Source organism: Eriocheir sinensis, chromosome 59 (genome assembly GCF_024679095.1).
Source record: "Eriocheir sinensis breed Jianghai 21 chromosome 59, ASM2467909v1, whole genome shotgun sequence".
Lineage (NCBI taxonomy): Eukaryota > Metazoa > Arthropoda > Malacostraca > Decapoda > Varunidae > Eriocheir > Eriocheir sinensis.
In genome coordinates, this window is record NC_066567.1 from 9,284,699 (window position 1) to 9,308,116 (window position 23,418).

The window sequence follows — 23,418 nt, forward strand, 5'->3', positions numbered from 1 at the left end:
TGTCCAACTTCACCTTTTTGTCCTTCCAGCCGTCAAGAGTCTGAGGCGCCTCAACCTGAACAGCACGAGTCTGTCTGTTCAGACGTTTGAGACGCTGAAGGAGACTCTGCCTGGTCTCCTGGAGGTGGACGTGCGCTACACAGATGCTTGGTGACCCTCGCCTCCATCTGCTGACCAGCCAGACGTCAGCAGATCACCCGGAGGCCCCACTGCATTCCTGCGCCGCGTGCTGAACCAGCTCGGGCGGCGGCGGCGCGACCGAAAGTCACAGGAGCTGAACGGCGAGCAGAATAACACCCGAGCAGAGTGTGCCTGTCTGCCGCGGGGCGGTGGCCTGACCCGCCGGAACGTGCTGGTGCGCGCCAAGAGCGAAGAGCAGACCACCGTGCAGCGGCGGCGGCAGCTGGTGAGGGCGGCCAGCGAGGACCACCACACCCGCTGCCCTGCCCCGCCCACGCGCCCGCCCTCCCCGCCGCAGCCCAAACCAAAGAACCTGCTCACCCGCGCCAAGAGTGAGGAGCAGCAGGGCGCCGCACGCTGCCAGCTGCTGCGCGCCAACAGTGACGGCCGCAGGTACAAGGTGAGCAACCTGCAGCGCCAGGCGGCCCAGGATGGCGCCTCGCTGGCCTAGTGGCAGCGACGCGGCGGCTCGTGGCACACACATGGATGACGGATGTGACGTCTTGGGCAGCAGGAAAGTGTTTTCAGACGGAGACAAAAAGAACTGAAGAAAATGTTACTTTACTTTGCTCCAGTAATACTGTAAAAAGCTTTAATTTAATGTCATTGTTCAGCATAAAGACACGTGCATTTGTATTCTGTATACGCATAAACTGTGACACCTGTGAGCACAGACCTGTGAGGGGACGTGCAGTGATGCCCAAGTGTCGGGTAAAGCGAGTGTGGTGGCAACACCCCACCGTGGCCGGGGTGAAGAACACTCGCCTGAGCCGGGCTGCTGCTGAGGGAAGGGAGTGTTGGCAGGGGTCATGAGTCTCCACCCTGCAAGTCAAGATCTGTCAGAGGCCGCGTGACCCGGAGTAACGGGGTCAAAAGTTTGTGGTGGTGCTCAAACACAACCTCTGTGCCCAGACATGACCAAAGAGTGTGTGTGTGTGAGAGTGTTTGGCCCACAGACAGGACTGTTGTGAGGGCCGAGGTGTGCAGTGATGCTTGGCATTATGACCACATAATTCTGTATTTATTTTCAACGTGGACGAGTCGCTGGCGCACACATCTCTGTGCAGGACCTGCTGCCGAGAGCAACTCACACGCACTGTTGTAATTTATTATCAACACTTGTTATTTAAAAATACTATTATTGATGTGGATGAAGTTGGGTCTCATTAACAATGTCCTTTCTAGAGAATATCTTGTCAATTCTTTTGCCAAGATTAGTGAGTCATCTTTTCTACCTGTAGCAAGAGGTAAATACCAACACTGGCATCACCAGGATTGACATGGTACAAGAACTCTATTTGAGTGACCAGTGGCAGGCAGAAGGACACACCAGAGTAGTTCCATGCACTCAAGGTTAATGGAGTGCCGTGCTGTCAGAAAGTTAACTACTACTCACACACTACCAGCTTCAAGTGCCATACTGTAGAGCGAGTCACTGCACCGCCACCTTGGAGAGAATGTGTGTGTGTCTGCGTGAATGTGTGTGTGTGTCATGTCAGTGTGTAGCCTGACTCAACTGTGTGCATGGGAGGGTGAATCAACTCGTGTGCTTTCCAGGGCTATTTATTCTTCATTAAGTGCCAAGTAGTGAAGGAAGGGACAGTGTAGTGGACAGTTCAGTGAAGGAGGGGACAGTGCTGTGCGTGGCAGGAGTCGCGGGACATAAGGTTTGAGTGTCAGGGTAACGAGGCATTTAATTCTTTCTATGTAACTAGTTGGCAAATGAGCCGGATCAGGTCTGGTCTGCATTTAAGGCGTTTTGGTGTTTCTGAGAGATAGTTTGAGTAGATAAATGATAGTAAAACACATGATACTGTATGCTGTCACTGAGAGATGGTGGACATGTGTGTGTGTGTGTTTGGCAGAGGTGGGCAAGTGCGGTACTTAGTGCTGTGGTACCGCATCACAAAAAAAGTACCGCACTACCGGAAAATTTCTGAAAATACCACACTACTGCGGACTGCACTAAAAAATCCTGCGGTACTTTAAAAACTATGAAAGACGACATTTGCAGCATGGCATGCTCACCAATTTTTTTATTTTTTTTTTACAGTGAATTGGACTCAATCGGTATCAGTCATCAGAATCTGTGATTCAGTCATTCTGACTTTTCAGTTATTGTTCAAAATTAAATTCAAGACAGACAGACTACACTACTACCCTGCGAGTCTTCTTTAACCTGCGCGGTGCCGGATATTTCAACCCCGGGCCCGTCCGTGGTGACGGCAGATTTTTATTTTTCTAAGCAGGTTTCCTTTTTTGGATAGTCACTGAAGTATCTTTTATTTTGACTACTGCTACCACAGTACCGCACACCGCGTACCACATTGGGAAAGAAAAAAATGGGACCGCACTACTGATTTCTCAGTACTGCGCCCACCTCTGGTGTTTGGTGCAGTCCTCCCTACAACTGCCACCCTCAAGAGTATATATGTGTGTGTGTGTGTGTGTGAATGAATGAAAAGAAAGGATGAGTAATTGAAAGTTGAATTGTGGATCTTTTACACTACATCTAAATATTTTGCTTTCTGCCACTATTTCCTCTACGTTAGTGCAGAGGGAAGAAGGGACGAGGAGTGACCAAGGATGAACGGCCCACAAATGCACCCACATTTACTACATTTACATCCACACCAAAAATTTTACACGTTAGCTTAGTTGTGTTACCAAAGCCTCAAGTGTGCCGAGGATATGAGAGACTTTACCTGTATTGCTGGATTGTAGTTTTCCTCATTGCTGTGTTCCTTCTCAGTGTTGTGGGAGAATTTCAAGACTTCTTGTTCTTTATGACTTGGGGTGTCTGACATGCATTCTGTTGGAAAAAATGTTCCGATGTGACGTGGTGTTATTGCTTTTACGTGTCGAGTCGTTCAGATTTCAGTAAACTGTGACTGGAGAGATTTGTTCCTTGGACGCATGAAACTTTGTGACAGGCGGGGAGGAGGTGTGGGGCAGGGGAGGAGCAGTGTGTGTGAGAGGCAGGTGTGTTGAGGTGTGGTGATGCAGACAGGTGAGGCTTGTTAGTGGCCAAGGATAAAAACAACTTCCTAGGAAGTTACTTAAAAAAAAAAAAAAATTCTGTGTCGTAAGTGATGATGTTCCCACATCATCTCTGCAAGACACATCAAAGCCTGTCGGCACTTGTCTCCACCGCAAGATCCACAGTGATGTATCTTGGATTAACTATAAATTGGGCATTTTCTATGGAAATACTAGTGCATGTATTTAGTCATTTTTTTAATTTGTGCAGTACTACCAATTACTCCCTATTCAGTAGTCTTTCAGTTAGTCTGAAGCAGCTTGGACGGTGTTGTGGGGGGAGAAGGGGGGGGGGGGGGCAGGCTGTGGGCTGTGCTGTTGTGCTGTGCTCCACAGACACACACATCCGCAGGCCACAGATGCAGGGCACTAAATGGATTCCATTTTGTATATTCCTGATAAACTGTGTGGGCGGAAAGCCTTCACATCAGTGTAACCTTATATAAAGGTAAGGAAGGTGTACAGTGTAAAACTGCTATGATTATGTTTGTTCTTATGCCCCGAGGGGGAGGGAGGCTGCCCCAGCCGGTGTGGGCGTCACTGCTCACTGACCTCATGCTAACCAGCACCTGCACCACACAGCACTGCGCTGCTGCACACACTGTGCTGGCAGCAGCTTGGCTGGTCAGTCAACTTGAGTGGGTGGTTCTTTGTTTTGTCAAGGGTGTCAGAAAGGAATGAATAACCTGTTGAGGAGGAACAACTACACCCATTGTTTAGCTGACATTGTCCGCAGAATGTTCTGTGGGGAGAATGGAATGCTGAAGAGTGTGACAAAAATGAACTAATTAAGACAGGTTGGTTAGCACGGCACGTTGCCCTCATGGCACTATTTATGAACCTGCCGGAGGGCCGAGCTGCCAGGCCTGGGGTGGCGGCAGCCTCTGTATACATATAAATATATAAATAAACCGTATAAATACTATATATATATATTAAGCCTTAATACAATATTTATACAACTTCTACTCTTCTAAGTCTGTACATGTTTGTTTGTTTGTTTGCGTTGTAGCGGCGGGGAGAGACAAACCACCTCACGGGCGGGGCGACGACACTTTTGTAGAGCGAATCAAAACTTTGGTTGGGGTGAAATCACAGCCGTTTGCCGTCCCCGGGTCGTCTGTGTGTGTGTTGCCAGTCTGATACATGCTTTATGTGAATGAAAATTTCCATGTAACTCCTGTGTATTATTGACCCAAGCCTGCATGAACGCCAGCCAGCCCTGCACCGGGCGGGGGGATGGTGGGGAGGAGGAGGAGACGGAAACAATGAAGATTAAGGAATGAGAACAGAACATGACAGAACACCTAGAAAACAAAAATCTCTTCTCAAATGTACAGAGAAGCAGGAAAGAGCGACACTTACTGGACAGGATAAAAAGTAGCAGTAGGGAGCATGCTAACCAAGGAATGAGGAGATAAAAGAGTTATGGAAGAGGACATTTTGATTCAAGATAGGGCAGCCACACCCACAGAAGATGGAGGGTAAAACAGGGTAAAATGGCATCAATAAAAGGGTAAAATAAGAGGAAAAACCTGCCATTGACGGAAGGTATGAAAGTTGAAATGCTGTAATGAAGCAGTTCTTAAGTTAATGCTGCAGATACGTAATTTAGCATGGAGAGTGAGGTGCAATATGACTGAAGAAAAGCCATCATTGTGCTGCTGTATAAAGGAGAAGGGTGTAGAGATGACTGACACCAACGGAGGAGGAAGCTTACCCATTGTGATAGTTTTAACCCGGTAGCAGCAGGGAGCATGTTTCTTAATGGTCCCTCTAAGCAAGAAAAATGAGAAAAAATCACCCCTCACACAAATCATTTCATAATATATATCAAAGCATTTGTGATCAGTTTATGCATCATCTATTTTGGGGGGTTTATATCATGGCACAAATTTGGCCCGTCGCTGCTACCAGGATAAAGGAGAAGGGTGGAGATGACTAACGGCAACAGAGGAGGAAATTTACCCATTGTGATAGTTTTAAAAGATGTGTGGAAGCGCTTCAAATGAGATGATGATGAAACTAACCCAAAAACTAGATGGCGAACAAGAGGGTTTTAGGAAAGGGACGAAGGTGTGGATCAGTTCTTTGCACTGAAATAATGATTGGAAATTACCTAGAGAAAGATTAGAAAAAAAGTTTTGTTTAGTCAGCGCAACATCTGTGGTCATATGCCGGAGAAGGAATTATAGAAGGGAACAGATCCCAGGAGATGGGACACAACCCAAGATTAATACCTGGTACCCATTCACTGCTGGGTGGACAGGGGCGTAGGGTATCGGAAAACCCGCCCAAAATTTTCCCACTCCGCCCAGGAATCGAAACCGGCTCTCTCGGTTGTGAGCTGAGTGTGCTAACCACTGCACCACGAAGCGCCCAGGGTTTAAGGGATATCCTGAGGGTAGATATAGGGAATGAGAGGGTGTTAACATAAAGGGATCTAGTCTTTCTACAAGGGTGTGAATGCCTCGTGCACTTGAACAGAGCTGAGAGGGAGTTTACGTGTTGGTGTGGGTGTGTGACAAGAGTGAGTGATATGACCCTGGCTTAACCCCTTGACTGCGGATTTCCTACAAGAAGACATCACCAAGCTACAGGAATGGAACAAAAAGTGGCTGCTACAATTCAATGAGGAAAAATGTAAAGTCCTGCACCTTGGGAGGGGATATCCAGCTTACCAATACCACATGGGAAACACTCCGCTATCCACCACAGAGGCTGAGAAGGACCTGGGAGTGTATGTTACCAGGCTACCAGTGAAGGCCAAATCAGAGCCAATCGCAGCGGATCACTCGAATTGGGGCTAATATTTCTTCTCCAAGTTCAGTGCTGACCCACCACACTACAAACAACAGCAGAATCGCCATTGTATAGGGTTTAGAAGTGTTTGCCAGCACTATAAGAGAGAGAGAGAGAGAGAGAGAGAGAGAGAGAGAGAGAGAGAGAGAGAGAGAGATGTAAGCTTGTATTGACAGTGAGACTTTTATTTGATTTCAGGACATAGTTTTATCCTTTTGTTGCTTGTAGTGTGTGAGGAGAGCAGTAACACACACACACACACACACACACACACACACACACACACACCGCCCTGACCAGTGACCAACCCGCACACTCCATACCGCCTCACCTTAAATATGGCGCCCTTCATCCTCCTCCTCCTCCTTCTGGGTCTTCTTCGCCTCCTTCAGGACTCCCATGTGGCCAGGCAGGGCAGGAGGGCCGGGGCGGGGAAGAGGGAAGGTCAGGGTTCACGAAGCTCCGCCATTCCCTGTGTGTGTCAGTTTCACGTCAGCAAAATAAGAGACTGACTCGATGCGCAACCGCCAATAGTATCTAATTTATCGTATTTCTTTTGCCATTTATGCTTCACAGATGATTTTTGCACACTAATTAACGTTTTCCTTTATCCACATCAATACCGCTAGCCAGGAACCCTTGAAAATAAGACAAAAGAATGAGGACCAAGGAGAAAGATGAACTGAGGCAATAAAATGACAGCCTCGATGCGCAACCTCCTAGTAAATATCTCAAGTTTGTTTTCCCAGTTATATATGGTGATTTATGAATACTTAACCTTTTCCTTTATCCAAATCAACACCACTAACCAGAAAACCTTTAATACAAGACGTGAAAAACTGAGAACCAAGAAGGTCGATCAGCCGAGGCAAACGTCATCGGCTGCCCAGTCCGCCATCTAGGGGACTGCTCTTAAAGTCTCATTGCAGCTGTTTATTTTGCTTTTCTCTTAGGTTATGTTACGAAGGCCTCATGACTAGAGTTCCGTGCTTCCTTCCATTTGATATTTATGATCTATTAACTCTGGCGCCCCAGTAATCCAAGAGAATAGGGCCGGTATCCTCAGACGCTTTCGCCTCTCATAAACTATTTTCAAAGGCCAAAAGGGAGATTGATTGCGTTCTAAGGGGTATCCTTTTAGGTGCATGGTACAGAAGAATGATTAAAGTACCACCAGGGTCATAATAGTACCCCTGGAAAAGCCCAAAACTCCTACGAAAACTGTGTCAAATATGTGTCCTGGGGCGCCGAAAGGTTTGAGAATATGGCCCCAGGACGAGGAGGAGAATTTTCCGCCACGACATATATGCAGCTTCCTCACTACTAAGAGTTGTACCTCTCTTCATCTGATATTTATGACCTATTTAGCTGTGACGGCCCAGTAGCCTTATCTAAGAACCCAGGACGAGGAGAGGGAGAATCAAAGGCAGGTCTGTAAAGGCTTAAATGTTTGGCTCTTCACAAAATATTAAAACTGATCCCAGACTCTGCCGCCAAGGCCCCGCGCTGCGCCGCCGCGGCCTCGGCGGGATACAAAGACACGAGCTGGACACGTCGGACCCTTACAAGTCTCATACACTCACTTACCAAAGACATGCAACAGACAAGATTTATTAAACATTCTACTGAATACTTAAGTTAATTATTTTACTCCACATTCTCTTAACATACAAATTAGTTAACACTGGCACATTATGTCTGGTGAAATATAAATCATAACGGATTGAAGAGCATTTTCTTCTCAAATAACAAACACATGATCTCCGCAAGTCATTTTGATACAAAATACAAAAACGTCTAACGGTACATCCTTGGCAAAACCTTAAGTGTAGTCTATAGGAAACGCTACGACGGACAGACAGCGACGCACGCACGCACGCACGCACGCGCCTGACTCACACATTGGGCTGACTACGGCATAAAGTTACTTACAGGCGACAACTACGCGGCTCTGCGTTATACATCTCCAGCGTGACCTCGAGGCGGCGGCCACAGCGAAATAAATAATAACCCACAGCCAGACACACCCGACGGACGCGACGCCGACGCAGGACGACGACGACGAAAGTGACGCAGAGAATCCTTCAGTTCTTTTTTCTTATTTGTGTTGCGTTGTGATGTCCTCGCCGTGACCTGAGTGACGCGGCTACTTTAAATCTATCTCTTCCCCTTTTAATCTCTATCTACTGCTCTACTTCTTCCCCTTTTTACCCCTATCTGCTAGTTACTAAAATCCCGACGTTGCTGCATCCTGTTGCCTGCAAGATGAGGGTCGAGGTGACGCGTGAATTGACGTATCTTGCGCTAGTAATTCTAAACTTTTTTTCGATTTTTAGTTTTGGCGTCACTCCAACACTAACAAATAACAAATTCTACTTTCTTCACCGCACATTGAAGGACTCGCTGCTTGTTTACATCAAATATCTGCAGAGGAATCAAGTTTTTAGTTTTGGCGTCACTCCAACACTAACAAATAACAAATTCTACTTTCTTCACCGCCCATTGAAGGACTCGTTGCTTGTTTACATCAAATATCTACAAAGGAATAAAGTTTTTAGCTTCTTGATGAACGTTTTAGCGAATTTTGGTGTTAATACAAATTCTGCGACAGCGACACGGCGGAGGTTCGAGTCTCGTTTATCGGGTGTGTCAGGACCCCCCCGCCCCCCAACCCCCTGAATACCCTGGGGCAGCGGGCCGTGGGGGGCGAGGCAGCGGAGAAAACACACACACACACACACACACACACACACACACACACACACACACACACACACACACAAGCGACACGTCTGAGTATTATGAAGGCGAGGGGGGGCGGCGTGCCACACCCTATCGCGGACACGAGGCGACGCAGGACAGGCTGACAGACGCGAGGGCGGGGCGTCGCGAACACTGCTTTGGCCCACGAGAAATACCCCCAAAAAAGAAAAAAAGAAAGAAAAAGAAAAAGAAAATCAAAGAAATATGACAGGAGTGCTCGACATCGTGGCTCGAACACTTCTTTGGCCCACGAGAAATACCCCAATAAAGAAGAAAAATAAAAAAAAGAGAAAATCCAGATCAGACAGGAGTGCTCGACATCGTGGCTAAGTGTTTACGTCACAATAACAAAAATAAATAAATAAATAAACAAATGAACTTAATTAACCTTTCACCTGTTAACTCTACGTATTCTTTCATCGGGAGGAAGAGGAGGAAAAATAAGAAGTAAGAAATTGCGGGAAAAAGAGGGAGAAGGGATGAGAAGGAAAAAAAAGAAAAGAAGAGGAAAAAGGAAGAAAGAGGAGGAAAAAAAGGGAGATGGGAAGGAGGAAAAAAAGAAGGGAAGAAGTGGAAAAATGAAGAAAGAGGAGGAAAAAGAGGACAAAAATAAGGTAAAAGATAAAGTTGGGGGCATGGGAAGAAGAGGAAAAAAAAGAAGGGAAGAGGAAAATAAAAGAAGGGAAGAAGAGGAAAAAAGAGGGAGAAGGAAAAAAAGGGTAGAAGGTAAAGTTGGAGGCATGGGAAGAGGAGGAAAAAGAAGGAAATAAGAGGAAAAAAGGAAGAAAGAGGAGGAAAAAAAGGAAATAAGAGGAAAAAAGGAAGAGGAGGAAAAAAAGGAAATAAGAGGAAAAAGGAAGAAAGAGGAGGAAAAAGAGGGAGAAGGAAAAAAATAAAAAGTAAATGGTAGAGTTGGGGGCATACGCTACAGCTACGCCTGGCCCCGGTGTTCATCTCCGTCGCATGGGAATATGTCAACAATAAATAAACGTAAATAATAGTCTCCGCGCGTCTGTCAACACCCTCGTCCTGTTGACCATTCCGTGAGTATTGTCAAAAAGCCTCAATATTGTCAAGTTTACCCCGACAGGTTTTCTTTCTTTTTGTATTCGATGTATGGTAGGCGAAGCGGAAACACACACACACACACACACACACACACACACACACACACACAGATACATACATAAAGGACACACACATACTTACACACTACATCCATACACACACACAAACGTACACATACACCTACATATACACACATAACGTACATACTACACTTCATACATACATACATACATACATACATACAAACACACACACACACACGGACTCAAAAATAAACAAGCTTGTCTATTCACGAAAGTTTACAAAGAAAAAAACAAACACACAAACAAACAAAACATTCTACATGCAGGCCGAAACCTTGCATTAGAATTTATAAAGGAAAAAAAAAAACACGTGAAAATTCTACACTCTGGAGGAGGATCAAGTGAAGAGTTTCGAAGCTTCACAAAAAAAAGTTCCGGAAGTGAGGTTTTGTAGCGCTGAGGTCCCGCGTGTGTGTGTGTGTGTGTGTGTGTGTGTGTGTGAGAGAGAGAGGGGGGGGAGGTAGGGGGGAGTCGTAAGGGTCTCAAAAAAGGTGAATGGAAAGGAACAAGCTCTGATTTGGTATTTAAATCTCTTCCGGAATAAAGTTGTCCCCCATGGAAAACGGGAGTGAAAAAGGAAAACGGGAAGCGAAAAGGAAAATGGGATGAAGTTATTTTTCGTTCCCTTTCCAGAACTTTTATGGACAAAGCATTACACGGAGCGGATGTTTATTTTCTTTGTGTTTGTCAGTCAACAGAAATCGTGTAAGGGGCCTAAACACACACACACACACACACACACACACACACACACACACACACACACACACACACACACACTTTTTCTCTTTTTCCTGTCTGACTAAACCAGCTGTTCCTCTTCCTCTTCTTCCTCTCTCCTACCTCCCTCCGTAATCTTGTTCTCACCTCACCTCCTATTCTTCCTCTTTCCTTCCTTTATTCGTATCTTTTACTTTTCTCTCCTGTTCCTTTCCCCCTTTTATCATTCTTTCCTTTCCTCTGCTTCTCATCTTTCTTCTTCCCTTTCTCCTTTCTCCCCCTTCGAACCCCAATCTACTTTCCCTCCCTCTCCTGTTCTCTTTCCCTTTCTCTAATCGTATAAATTTCCTAACTCCTCCTTCCCTAATCTCTCTCCATACCTCTCTTCACTCTTTCCTCCCTCTCTTCCTTTCTTCCTCCTGTTTTTATTAGGGGGATCAAACTTTTCTCTCTGCTCTCTCTAAAGGGAATCGAACCCCCCATCAGAGGCTTTCAGATGGACCAAGGATGAACCCTGAGCCTGAACACTCCTCCGCCTCCTTGGTGAATCGGCGTACTGTCTCGCTTGTGGATTCGAAGCTGCACTGAGACAACGAACCACTCCCATTGTCCGACACGGCAAGTTTTTAAGCTCGCAAAACCGATATATTACGAAACTTCCTTCTGTGGTGTTTAGTGTCGCTATAGAAGGTGGGAAATTTAAGGAAAGCTACACAAACCATACACCGAAGACACGGAACTATAGTGAATGCCCCGAGCTTAACTCTATACGGGAAACCTTTTTTTGTATCGGTAATTGAATAGCCAAAGACCGTTATGAATATTGTTTGGTTTGGATGGTAAAAATTACTCATGTTGGACTACGGAACAGCCCAATGAGGCTTCCTGACCCATTGACTGCCTGGTTATACGTGACTGACTGACTGACTGACCTAACACTGATTGGCAGAAAGAAAGAAGGAAGGAAGGAACAGAGAAAGGGATACAGGGAAGAAGATAGAGATAGATAAGGGAGGAATGAAGGAACGGATAAACGAAAATAGGGAAGGAGATAGGGAAGGATGAGGAAGGGAGGAATAAATAATTGGAGGAAAGAGAATAGGGAAGTAGAGATAAAGATAGACACTGGGAAGAAGATATAGATAAAGAAGGGAGGAATGAAGGAACGGATAAATGAAAATAAGGGAGATAGGGAAGGATGAAGAAGGGAAGAATTAAGAAGCAGAGAAAAGTGAACAGGGAAGAAGAGATAAGGATAGACACTGGGAAGAAGATATAGATAAAGAAGGGAGGAATGAAGGAACGGATAAAAGAAAATAGGGAAGGAGATAGGGAAGGATGAAGAAGGGAAGAATTAAGAAGCAGAGAAAAGTGAACAGGGAAGAAGATATAAGGATAGACACTGGGAAGAAGATATAGATAGAGAAGGGAGGAATGAAGGAGCGGATAAAAGAAAATAGGGAAGGAGATAGGGAATGATAATGAAGGAAGTAATAAAGAATCGGATGAGGAAGAGAAAATATTAAAAGAAAACTCCGCTCCCTATTCATCACTTTCTCCTCTTCTTCCTCTTCCTCCTCTTGGCTTCTTCCTCATCATCTTAACTTCTCTTAATCCTCTTTAACCTGATCCTCATTCCCTAATCTCCTTCCTATCTTTTATACGCCATTCACCTCAATACTCCCTCCCCTTCACCTCCTCCTTATCTTTCCTCTTCTTGTTCCTCCTTTTCGTTAACCTCCATTCCTTTTTCTTTCCTTCTCCTCCTCCTCTTTCTTCTTCCTCTCCTCCTCTTGTACTTCGTTTTCTATACCCCTTCTTTAGCAATCTTTTTCCTTCATTATCTCCTTCCTTCCTTCACCTTTCCTTTCCTTACTTCTTTTCCTTCTCTTTCTCTTCCCTTTCCTTACTTATTTTCCTTCTCTTTCTCTTCCCTTTCCTTCCTTCCTCCTCCTCCTCCTCCTGCTCTTCCTTCCTTCACATTTTATCTCCTTGTTTCTTCTTCTTCCTAACCTCTACCTCCTCCTTTCTTCTTCCTCTTTCTCCTCCTCCAATTCCTTCCTCCTTAATCCCTCTTTCAACAACCTTCCTCTTCCCCCCCCTCCCCCTTGTTGCATTCCCTCTCCTCCATCTCCTCCCCCTCCCAACACCGTCTTCATAATCCTTCCTTCAACGCTCTTCCTCCTTTAATCTTCCTCCTCCTCCTCCTCCTCCTCCACGCACGATTTTGGTACACTAACATCACGTATACTGGTCAGGCTGGACGCAGAAGAGGAGGAGGAGGAGGAGGGACTGGACAGAGGACAGGTTGAGGACAAAGAGAGGAAGAAGAGAAATGGGGAAAGATGGATAAGGAAGAGGTGGAATGAAGAGAGAATGGGAAGTGGAAGAAAGGTGGAAGAAATGAGAGAGAGAGAGAGAGAGAGAGAGAGAGAGAGAGAGAGAGAGAGAGAGAGAGAGAGAGAGAGAGAGAGAGAGAGAGAGAGAGAGAGAGAGAGAGAGAGAGAGAGAGAGAGAGAAAGGGGAAAAAAAAGAGGGAAAATGAGGAATAGAACGAAAACGAACAAGGAAAATGGAAAAGAGAAGGGGAAAAACGAATAAGAAGGAGAGAGGGAGGAAAGAGGAGAGAGAGAGAAGGAGAAGAAACAAGACATGGGGACAGAAAAAGAGAGAAAAGGAGACAGAAAATGAGGAAAACGAAGAAGGGGAAGAGAAAAGAGGAAGGAAAAAGGAATAGGAAAAAAGGAGGAAAGGGGAGAGAGAGGAGGAAACAAGACATGGAGACAAAAAAAAAAGAAAAAAAGGAGACAGAAAATGAGGAATACGAAGAAGGAAATGAGAAAAAAGGAAGGAAAAAGGAATAGGAAAATAGCGAAAGAGGAGATAGTAAACAAAAACATGAGAGTGACAGGAATAGGTGCTCGGGAGAAGAGGAACAGGGGAAGGAGAGGAGGAGGAGGAGGAGGAAAGGAGGTAAGGGAGGCAAGGAACACAGTGGGGAAGGAAGGAGAGGGAGGAGGAAAGGGGGGCTCGAACGGGGGGTCCACTCAAGAGCGAGGCGAAAAGAAAAACCACCCAGCCAGGAAACAAAACACGCACTTGATGTCAATACGAGGAGGAGGACGAGGTGGAGGACGAGGACGAGGAGGTGTGTGCGTGCGTGTGTTCGCCCGAGGGAGGAAACTGAGAGACTGGGCAAAGGAGAAACTGGACTCCACTGCCTCACTGCTTCGCTCGGTCGTGGTTCGAGACAGTTAAAAAATGCTCCTTTCCTCTCCTCTCACTTTTTCCCTATTCTCCTTTTCCTTCCTAATTATCTCTATTCCTTCCTTAAGTCTATTCCCCATTATCATCTTTTCTCCTATTTTCCTGTTTTCATGTAATTTGTATCCTATTCCTTCCATCTCTCATTTTTTCCCCATTCCTTTTTTTCCTCCCTCAGTTTCCCTATTCCTTCCTTCCTTCAGTCTATTCCTCATTTTTCATCTTTCCCCTATTTTCCTGTTTCCATGTAATTTGTTTCCTATTTCTTTCATCTCTCACTTTTTCCCCATTCCTTTTTTTCCTTCCTAATTATCCTCCTTCCTTCCTTCAGTCTATTCCCCATTTTTCATCTTTTCCCCTATTTTCCTGTTTTCATGTAATTTGTTTCCTATTCCTTCCATTTCTCTCACTTTTTCCCCATTCCTTTTTTTACTTCCTAATTATCCTCCTTCCTTCCTTCAGTCTATTCCCCATTTTTCATCTTTCCCCTGTTTTCCTGTTTTCATGTAATTTGTTTCCTATTCCTTCCATTTCTCTCACTTTTTCCCCATTCCTTTTTTTAATTCCTAATTATCCCTCTTTCTTCCTTTCTTCAGTCTATTCCCCATTTCTCATCTTTTCCCCTATTTTCCTGTTTTCATGTGATTTGTTTCCTCTTCCTTCTCTCTTTTCATTTCTTTGTTATACTCTACTTTTTTCTGCATTTTCCTTTTTCTTTCTCTTTTTTTCTTTCTTTTGTTTGATCCGTACTTTCATCTTTTCATTTTTCTCTAGTGAGTGCGATGGTCTCTCTCTCTCTCTCTCTCTCTCTCTCTCTCACTTCTGGCCACTCCTCTTTCCCTTCTAAGTTTCGGGTAGCAAGTGAACCCTGTCTGAACCCTGTCTCGAGTCGCTTCGGATCTCGAGACACTAGAAGATGATTTAAGTGTTCATATGTTTTCTTCTTTTTATATATATTTCAGCTTTTTTTATTTTTTTAGTCTCCCAGTTTTATCTTTATTTTTTTTACCTCTTTTTACATTTTCTAAGTCTTGTCGATTCCATGAGTAGTGTATTTAAGTGACGCCATAAACTATTTTTGTTAATATATTACTTGACATTTTTTTTTAGTCTCCCAGTTTCATATTTTTTTACCTCTTACATTTTCTTGAGTCTTACCGATTAATATTTTTTTTCCTTCTTTACGTTTTCTTTAAGTTTTCCCGCGAACGTGAGCGAAACGCGGCGAGAACGTGAGGCTTTCGTAGAGTTTTCTGAACGTTCTCGTAGGTGGAAATTGAATAACGTGCTAAAAGGTCGTTCAGCTGTTATCTCGTTCCTTGTATCAACCGAAAAAAGGAGGAAGAAGGGAGGAGGAGGAAAAAGGAGGGAAGGAAAAAAGGTTAAATAGATAAGAAAAAATGGTAAAGAAGAGTGAATGGTACAGGGGAGGAGGAAAAGGAGGAGGAGGAGGAAAAAGGAGGGAAGAAGAAAAGGTTAAATAGATGAGGAAATGGTAAAGGATAGTGAAGGGTACAGGGGAGGAGGAAGAGGAAGAGGAAGAGGAAGAGGAGAAGGAGGAGGAGGAAGAGGAGGAGGAGGAGGAGGAGGAGGAGGAAGAGGAGGAGGAGGAGGAAAAAGGAGGGAAGAAGAAAAGGTTAAATAGATGAGGAAATGGTAAAGGATACTGAAGGGTACAGGGGAGGAGGAAGAGGAAGAGGAGGAGGAGGAAGAGGAGGAGGAAGAGGAAGAGCTTGGATAATTCGAGCTTCTCTCTTAAATATATTAAAACTTATGCAGCATGAAACTTAGCAGGATGATAAAGTGTTGAATAGCCTTTGATCTCTCTCTCTCTCTCTCTCTCTCTCTCTCTCTCTCTCTCTCTCTCTCTCTCTCTCACACACACACACACACACACACACACACACGTAAATGCCTTTATAATATGAGGTTTCGTTCAGATGACACACACAAACACACACACGTACACATATTGGAACGGCATGACTGACACACACACACACACACACACACACGTACACGCTCACACAGACGCCTCCTCGATCACTGTAATACTGCGCGGGTTGCTCGGTTTGACCCCTGACCCTACCCCTGCCGCCCCCCCTGCCCCGGCCCCTCCCCTGCCTACCGCCCCCTGACCATTCGCCCCCTCGTGGACAGACACCCCCAGGACCGCACCACCGGGTTTATCAGGGGGTTTCGTGGTCTTATCCGGGGGCTTATCCTTCTTGGGGGAGTCCTTGAGCCCCATGAGGGAGGACGGTTGGCGGTGGAAGGATAAGAGTCGTTTCCGCCCCTTCCGCTCCGCCAGGTACGGGAGCTCAGCGGTCTTCCCCAGGTTGTTTTCGTACTCAGACATCATCAGGTAATTCTCCACCTTGTCGCAGGAGGTTATGCAGTCGCCCAGGTAATCAAGATCCTCCAGCAGGTGATCCGGGAGGTCCATGTCCGCGATCCCTTCTTCGGATATGCACGTAAGCTCGGGTTTGTTGCGCTGCTCCGGCACTTCGAAGTTGTAGGATCGCTGGTGCAGGAAGGCGAGGTTAGGGCCATGGGTGCGCGCTGCTTGCTGCTGCGTCAACTGCGCCAGGGAGTCCCGACGGCGGCTCTCCGGGCAGGTCTCCTTCGCGCACGTGTGGTTTTCGCCGCTCCTGGTGGGGGGAAGAAGGGGGTTAGTGTGCTGGGGGTGAGGGGTGAGGGGTGAAGAGAGGGGGGGTTACTAGACTAGGGGTGACGAGGTGATGGGATAAGGTGAAATATACGAGAGACGGAAAGGGAGGAAGGGAGAGAAAGTAAGAGGGAAGGAAGGAAGGATGGAAGGATTGAGGAAGGGAGAGACAGAAGATAGAAAGAAGGGAAAGGATGGAAGGGAGAGAACGTATGGGGGATGGAAAGAATGGAAGAGGAATAGGGAAGGAAAGAAAGGAAGAAGGGAGAGAAGGGAGGAAGGAAGGAAGGGAGGAGGTCATTGAAGTTGGGGGTGAGGAGGGAGACGAAAAGGGAAGTTACTGAAGTTGGGAGTGAAATGGAGAGACTAGGGTGAGGGGGTGGGGGTGACAGAGGTGGGAGTTAATGCTTTTGGGGTGACGGGTTGGGGTGAGGAGGAGTGAGGGGGAAGCGTACTATTGAAGGGAGGTTGAGGAAGAGGGAAGAGGGAGGGGTAAGTGAAGAAGGGGAGGGGGGGGGGTCTATTGGGGAGAAAGAAGAAGGAGAGAAAGATAGTTGAGAAGAGAGAGAGAGAGAGAGAGAGAGAGAGAGAGAGAGAGAGAGAGAGAGAGAGAGAGAGAGAGAGAGAGAGAGAGAGAGAGAGAGAGAGAGAGAGAGAGAGAGAGAGAGAAGTCATTGTGGTGGAGGAGAGGGACAGTACCTGAGATAGAGGAAGGAGGGAAAAAAAGATAAAGAAGGAGATAAAGAGGGAGGGAAGGAGGAAGGGAGGAAAATAAAGATTGCAAAAAGGAGGTATTGGAGGTCACAGAAGATGAGGGTGATCAGGAGGAGGAGGAGGAGGAGGAGGGGAGACTTAATTATCTTGATGAGGAAAGAGGAGAGGAAGAGGAGAGAGTAAGGAAGGGGAAGAGAGGGGAGAGGAGAGGGAAGGGGAGAGGAAAGAGAAGGAGAGATGAAGGGGAGAGGAGAGGGGAAGGGAGAGGGAAGGGGAGAGGAAAAGGGAGAGGAAAGGGGAGAAGGGTAATATGATAAAAGAGGAAGGGGAAAGAGGGGAGCAGAAAGGAGGAGAGAGAGAGAGAGAGATTTACATAGATTTACATAGAAAATCAGACCACACAGACCCCATGGTCCAGACTTGGTGGTCTGTCCTTAAACCTAAGTGATTTTACATTAATCAGAAGACTCCAAAACGTTGCATTTCTACTCTAGTTGATATTAAGTTGAAGGAAGTGACGGTCGAGCTTATTTTTGAAGGAGTCAATCGTGTTACACTGGACCACTGACGGTGGAAGCTTATTCCATTCTCGCACTACAACGTTGGTGAAGAAAAATTTGGTGCAGTCTGAATTTACTTGTCTACATCTGAGTTTTACGCCATTGTTCCTCGTGCGCAAAGTGTCATCGATCATAAACAATGTTGATCTGTCTACATTCGTGAAACCATTAAGTATTTTAAAACATTCGATCAGTTTTCCTCGGAGGCGACGTTTCTCAAGAGAGAACATGTTAAGGGTAGAAAGCCTTTCTTCGTAGGATTTGTTGCGCAAGGAAGGGATCATTTTCGTTGCCCGACGCTGAACACCTTCTAATTTAGCAATATCCTTTGCATGGTGGGGAGACCAAAACTGTACCGCATATTCCAAGTGGGGTCTGACTAAACTGTTGTAGAGCGGGAACTAAACTGTTGTAGAGCGAGAGAGAGAGAGAGAGAGAGAGAGAGAGAGAGAGAGAGAGAGAGAGAGAGAGAGAGAGAGAGAGAGAGAGAGAGAGAGATGAGCAGAGAAAGAGGGGAAGGAAATGGAAGAGAAAGAAAAAGGAGAAAGAGACAGAGGTAGATGATAATTCTCTCTCTCTCTCTCTCTCTCTCTCTCTCTCTCTCTCTCTCTCCACACACACAAAAGGCCACTCGGAAGAAGGAAAACATGGGGAGGGAGGGAAACTTTTAAGGGAGACTAAATATTTTCGGTTCTGAGAGTGAATATGATGCTGCCGGCGTCCTGAAAACTACTGGGAAGGGAGGAAGAGGAAGGGAGAGAAGGAAGGGAGGGAGATAAAGTACGTAAGACGGAAGAACTGAAGAACGGAGAGAAAGATGGAAAGGGAGGAAAGAGAACGAGAGAAGGAAAGGGAGGCAAGGAGAGAAAGTATGAGGGATGGAAGGAAGGATGGAAGGACTGAGGGAGGGAGAGACAGAAAAAGGAAGGAGGGAAAGGAAGGGAGAGGACGTATGAGGGATGGAGAGAATGGAATAGGAATAGGAAGGGAAAGAAAGGAAGAAGGGAGAGAAGGGAGGAAGGAAGGAAGGGAGGAAGGGGGGGCAGGTTTGAGAATGGACACAATACCGTAAAGTAATGGGTGGTGTGTGTGTGTGTGTGTGTGTGTGTGTGTGTGTGTGTGTGTGTGTGTGTGGAGGGGCTGTCTGTCTCTTCCGACTGAATCAAAAAGTTTTATTAAGTCAACACGGGAAAAAAAATCTTCTCGTGAAAAGTCTTTGGAGTTGAACGAAATACAAACAGCGACGAATATTGGAGCGAATGGAAGAAAAAAAAGTGCCGTGAAAGAAAAAGAAGATTGAAAGAGAAATAAAAACACATTAAAATACGAAGAAAATGTCAATAAAACGAGGAAGAAAGGGGGAGGTGGAGGTAAGGAAGGAGAAACAAGGAGAGAAAAGGTGAATGAAGAAAGAGCAACAGGAGGTAGAAGATGAAGAAGAAAAAAAGAAAATTGAAAGAAAAACAAAACACAAAAACTCACAAAACCAGGCAAAAAAAAAAAAAAAAAAAAAATCACACAAAAACAACAACAACCACTTAACAAACATTTCTAGAAACACACACACACACACACACACACACACACACACACACACACACACACACACACACACACACACACACACACACACACACACAAACACACACAAAAAAACAGGAAGGGACATTAACCACACACAGTAAAAAGGATAAGAACTACAAATAAAAATAAAAATAAAACACAAATACAGAAAAAAAAATCACACACACACACACACACACACACACACACGTACACACACACAAACCTAACCTAACCTAAAAAAAAAAAAGGGCCATTATCCACACACAGTAAAAAGGATAAGAACTGCAAATAAAAATAAAAATGAAACACAAATACAGAAAAAAAATCACACACACACACACACACACAAACCTAACCTAACCTAACCTAAAAAAAAAAAAAAAGGGCCATCATCCACACACAGTAAAAAGGATAAGAACTGCAAATAACAATGATAATAAAACACAAATACAAGAACATACAATCACACACACACAAAAAAAAAAAAAAAAAACAGCTGCGTCAGGTTAAATAAGCGCTCCAGTGACGTACTTACTTATGCGTGTGTTTGTGCTTAGCGGCGTTCCGTCTGTGGATGTCGATGAGGAAGATAGTCATGGAGCCGAAGATGACGAAGGTGGAGGAGAAGTAGTACCCCGCCTTGTCCCCGTAGCCGATGTTGATGTAGCCTGAAGAAGATGGGAGGAAGGGAAACCGATAAACTATTTTTCTATTTACTCTATTTCATGCTATTTTGGAGCAGTAAGTAGCGGGCTTTTTTTTTTCATTATTTTTTTTTATATTTTTTTTACGCCCTTGAGCTGTCTCCTCTGCTGTAAAATGAATAAATAAATAAGTGAAACACGAGAACGATGAAGAGGGGAGGATGGGAACTGGAAGAGAAGGAAAGGGAAGAAAAAGAGAAGGGATAAAAAGGGGATGAGAAAAAGAAAGTGGGTGATTCTGCCGGAAGATGAAGGGACAGATGTTGAGGGAGAGAAGAAGGGGAAGAAGGGATGCTGGATGGAAAGAAGGGAAGGGAGGGTATGAAGGGAGAAAAAGAAGGGGATTTGGCTGGAAGATGAAGGGACAGATATTGAAGGAGAGAAGGGGAAGAAGGGATGCTGGGTGGGAAGGGGAAGGGAAGGGAAGGGAGGGAATGAAGACAGAAAAAGAGAAAGGGTGATCTTGATGGAAGATGAAGGGAGAGATATTGAGGGAGAGAAGAAGGGGAAGAAGGGATGCTGGATGGGAAGGGGAAGGGAAGGGAAGGGAGGGTAAGAAGGAAGGAAAAAAAGAAAGGGAGATTCTAATGGAAGATGAAGGGGGAGATGTTGAGGGGGAGTGAAGTGAGAGGAGGGAGAGAAGAAGAAGGGGAAGAGATGTTGGGTGGGAAGGGGAAGGGAAGGGAGGGTATGAAGGGAGAAAAAAAAAAGAAAGGGAGATTTTGTTGGAAGATGAAGGGGGCAGATGTTGAGGGAGAGGAAAGTGAGAGGAGGGAGAGAAGAAGAAGGGGAAGGTATGCTGGGTAGAATGGGAGGGTAGGAAAGGAGAAAAAAAAGGGAGATTTAGATGGAAGATGAAGGGGCAGATATTGAGGAGGATGGAGAGAAGGGGAGGGAAGAGAGAAACGAAAAGGGGGGAGGAAAGGGAACTGGGAGAAGGGAAAGGGAAGATATGGAGGAAGAAAAAGATTAAAAAAAAGTTATAGAAAGGGGAGGAAAGGGGGACTGGAGGTGAAGAAGGGAAGATGGGGTGGAAGAAGAAGGAAGAAAGCAATAGAAAGGGAAACGAAGGGGAACTAGGAGAAGGGAAGGGAAGATATGGAGGGAAAAAAAAAATAGAGATATAAAGGGGGATTTTGGTGATGATGGGGAGGAGAACGATGAAGAGGGAGAAGAAGAAAGGGAAACTAGACGAAGAGGGAAGGAAAACGTAATAGGAGAAAAAGAGAAAAAAAAAAGAGAAAAACAACCTCTACGAAAGCCTTACCAAATATCCGTGTGTGAGTCTTGAGGGGTTTGTGAATATAGATCAAACAAACACTCACAAACAGGGTGACATTTCTAAGGTGTACACTCCTTCACCTGGGGCAGACTTAATCACAGGTGGCAGGTGAGGAATGGGTGACAATTAGGCGCGAGACAGGTGTGAAAAGTGACAGGTAAAGGTGATGCAGGTGACTTGAAGAGAAGGAACAGATGGGGGCAGCTTCTTCTTCTTCTTCTTTTTCCTCCTCCTCCTCCTCTTCCTCCACCTCCTCCTTCCTGACTGCTTCCCCTCCCCCCACACTCCTCTTCTTTCCTTTCCCTTTTCCGATCACCCCTCCTCCTCCTCCTCCTCCTCTTCCTCCTCCTCCTCCTCCTTCCTGACCGCTTCCCCTCCCCCCGCACTCCTCTTCCTTCCTTTCCCCTTTCCCCATCACCCCTCCTCCTCCTCCTCCTCCTCCTCCTCCTCCTCTTCCTTCACCTCTTCTTTCCTCAACTGCTTCTCTTTACCACACTCCTTTCCCAGCCAATCTCTTCTACTCCTCTTCCTCCTCTTTTCCCATCACTCTTCCTCCTCCTCCTCCTCCTCCTCCTCCTCCTCTTCCTCAACTGTTACCCTTTCACTCCCTTCCCCAAAACTCCTTTCCCGAACTGATCCCCTCACTCCTCCTCCCACTTTTCCCATCACCCCTCCTCCTCCTCCTCCTCCTCCTCCTTACCGGTGATGGGCACGCCTATAGCGGTGGGGATGGCCTGGGAGCACTGCACGAAGCCCCAGGTCCTCGCGAAGTTCCTGGCGCGGACCTTCTCGTAGGTGTACATCTTGAGGGAGTAGTGGAACCCGCCGCAGAAGATCCCGTAGAGCCACGCAAAGAGAACGTAGCCGTGGTAGCCTGCTGGGGAGGGAGAACGATGAGTGTGGGAGGGGAACTGAGGGGGAGGAAGGGAAGATGGGATGGGAGAAAGAGAAAACTGAGGGAGAAGAAGGGTGACTGTGGGAGGGGAGCTGGGGAGGAAGGGAAGAAGATGGGGCGGAGGAGGAAGAGGAGGAGGAAGAGGAAGTAAACAGAGGCGATTCTAGGAGGGTTAAAGAGGATCAGAATAAAGATAAAGAGGATTGGAAACTACATACTAAGAGAGAGCGAGAGCGAGCGAGCGAGCAAGAGAGAGAGAGAGAGAGAGAGAGAGAGAGAGAGAGAGAGAGAGAGAGAGAGAGAGAGAGAGAGAGAGAGAGAGAGAGAGAGAGAGAGAGAGAGAGAGAGATGGATGATGGCAAAAAAAGAAGGCTCATTTGTAATCAAGACGAGAGAATCTGTCCCGTTGCTGCTAATGGATATAACGTCGGGGGGAGGGAGGGAGAGGGAGGGAGAGAAAGAGGGAGAAAGGGAGAGTAAGGGAGGGAGAGATATGCAACTAATCCACGAAAATGACAACAGAAAAGAAAAAAAATAAAGAAAAGAAGAGAGAGAGAGAGAGAGAGAGAGAGAGAGAGAGAGAGAGAGAGTAAAGGAGAAGAAAATTTGTGAAAAGGGAGAATATATTACATCTCTCTCTCTCTCTCTCTCGTATGTGACCTCAGAGAACAAAGAAGGGCTCATCAATATACATACACACACACACACACACACACACACACACACACACACACACACACACACACACACACACACACACACACACACATTACGACCCTGACTCAACCCGGTAAAACACTAGTAATTAAAACAGAGATAAGTACAGGGCGGTGATGACAGCTGACTTAATATTCTCCGTATCGCTTCCAACATCATTAGTGAGATCAGAACTTAATGTGATTGCTTCCTTGAGTTGACCCTTGAACTGTCACCTCCACCATTCCTAGACACGTTCGAGTCTCACAATATATATTACTAATTCACAAGTAAGATCATAGGCGCCATAACCTACCTCCCATAGGCTAAAGATGATAGGAAGAGGAGTTTTAGGTGAAGATGAAGGGGAAGGAAGCTAAGGGAAGGATGCTGGGGAGAGGGAAATGATAGTGT

General features: G+C 45.8%; 2 protein-coding genes across 9 annotated transcripts in view; one reads left to right on the top strand and one right to left on the bottom strand.

The window, feature by feature from the left end:
* The window catches only part of LOC126985543 (C-Maf-inducing protein-like), a 125,826-nt gene extending 121,430 nt beyond the window's left edge, over positions 1–4,396 (top strand). For all 6 annotated transcript variants that reach the window (XM_050840639.1, XM_050840640.1, XM_050840642.1 and 3 more), the window contains one exon: positions 30–4,396. In XM_050840639.1, coding sequence (XP_050696596.1) covers positions 30–154 — 125 coding nt within the window. In that variant the 3' untranslated portion in view covers positions 155–4,396. The remainder of the gene's footprint in view (positions 1–29) is intronic.
* A 3,058-nt stretch (positions 4,397–7,454) lies between these two features.
* Positions 7,455–23,418, bottom strand: part of LOC126985547 (monocarboxylate transporter 10-like) — a 106,561-nt gene continuing 90,597 nt past the window's right edge. For 2 of the 3 annotated variants that reach the window (XM_050840646.1, XM_050840645.1), the window contains 3 exons: positions 22,114–22,290; positions 19,963–20,095; positions 7,455–16,570 (listed from right to left, as the gene is read on the bottom strand). In XM_050840646.1, coding sequence (XP_050696603.1) covers positions 15,943–16,570; positions 19,963–20,095; positions 22,114–22,290 — 938 coding nt within the window. In that variant the 3' untranslated portion in view covers positions 7,455–15,942. The remainder of the gene's footprint in view (positions 16,571–19,962; positions 20,096–22,113; positions 22,291–23,418) is intronic. The other variant, XM_050840647.1, reaches the window with a different exon arrangement.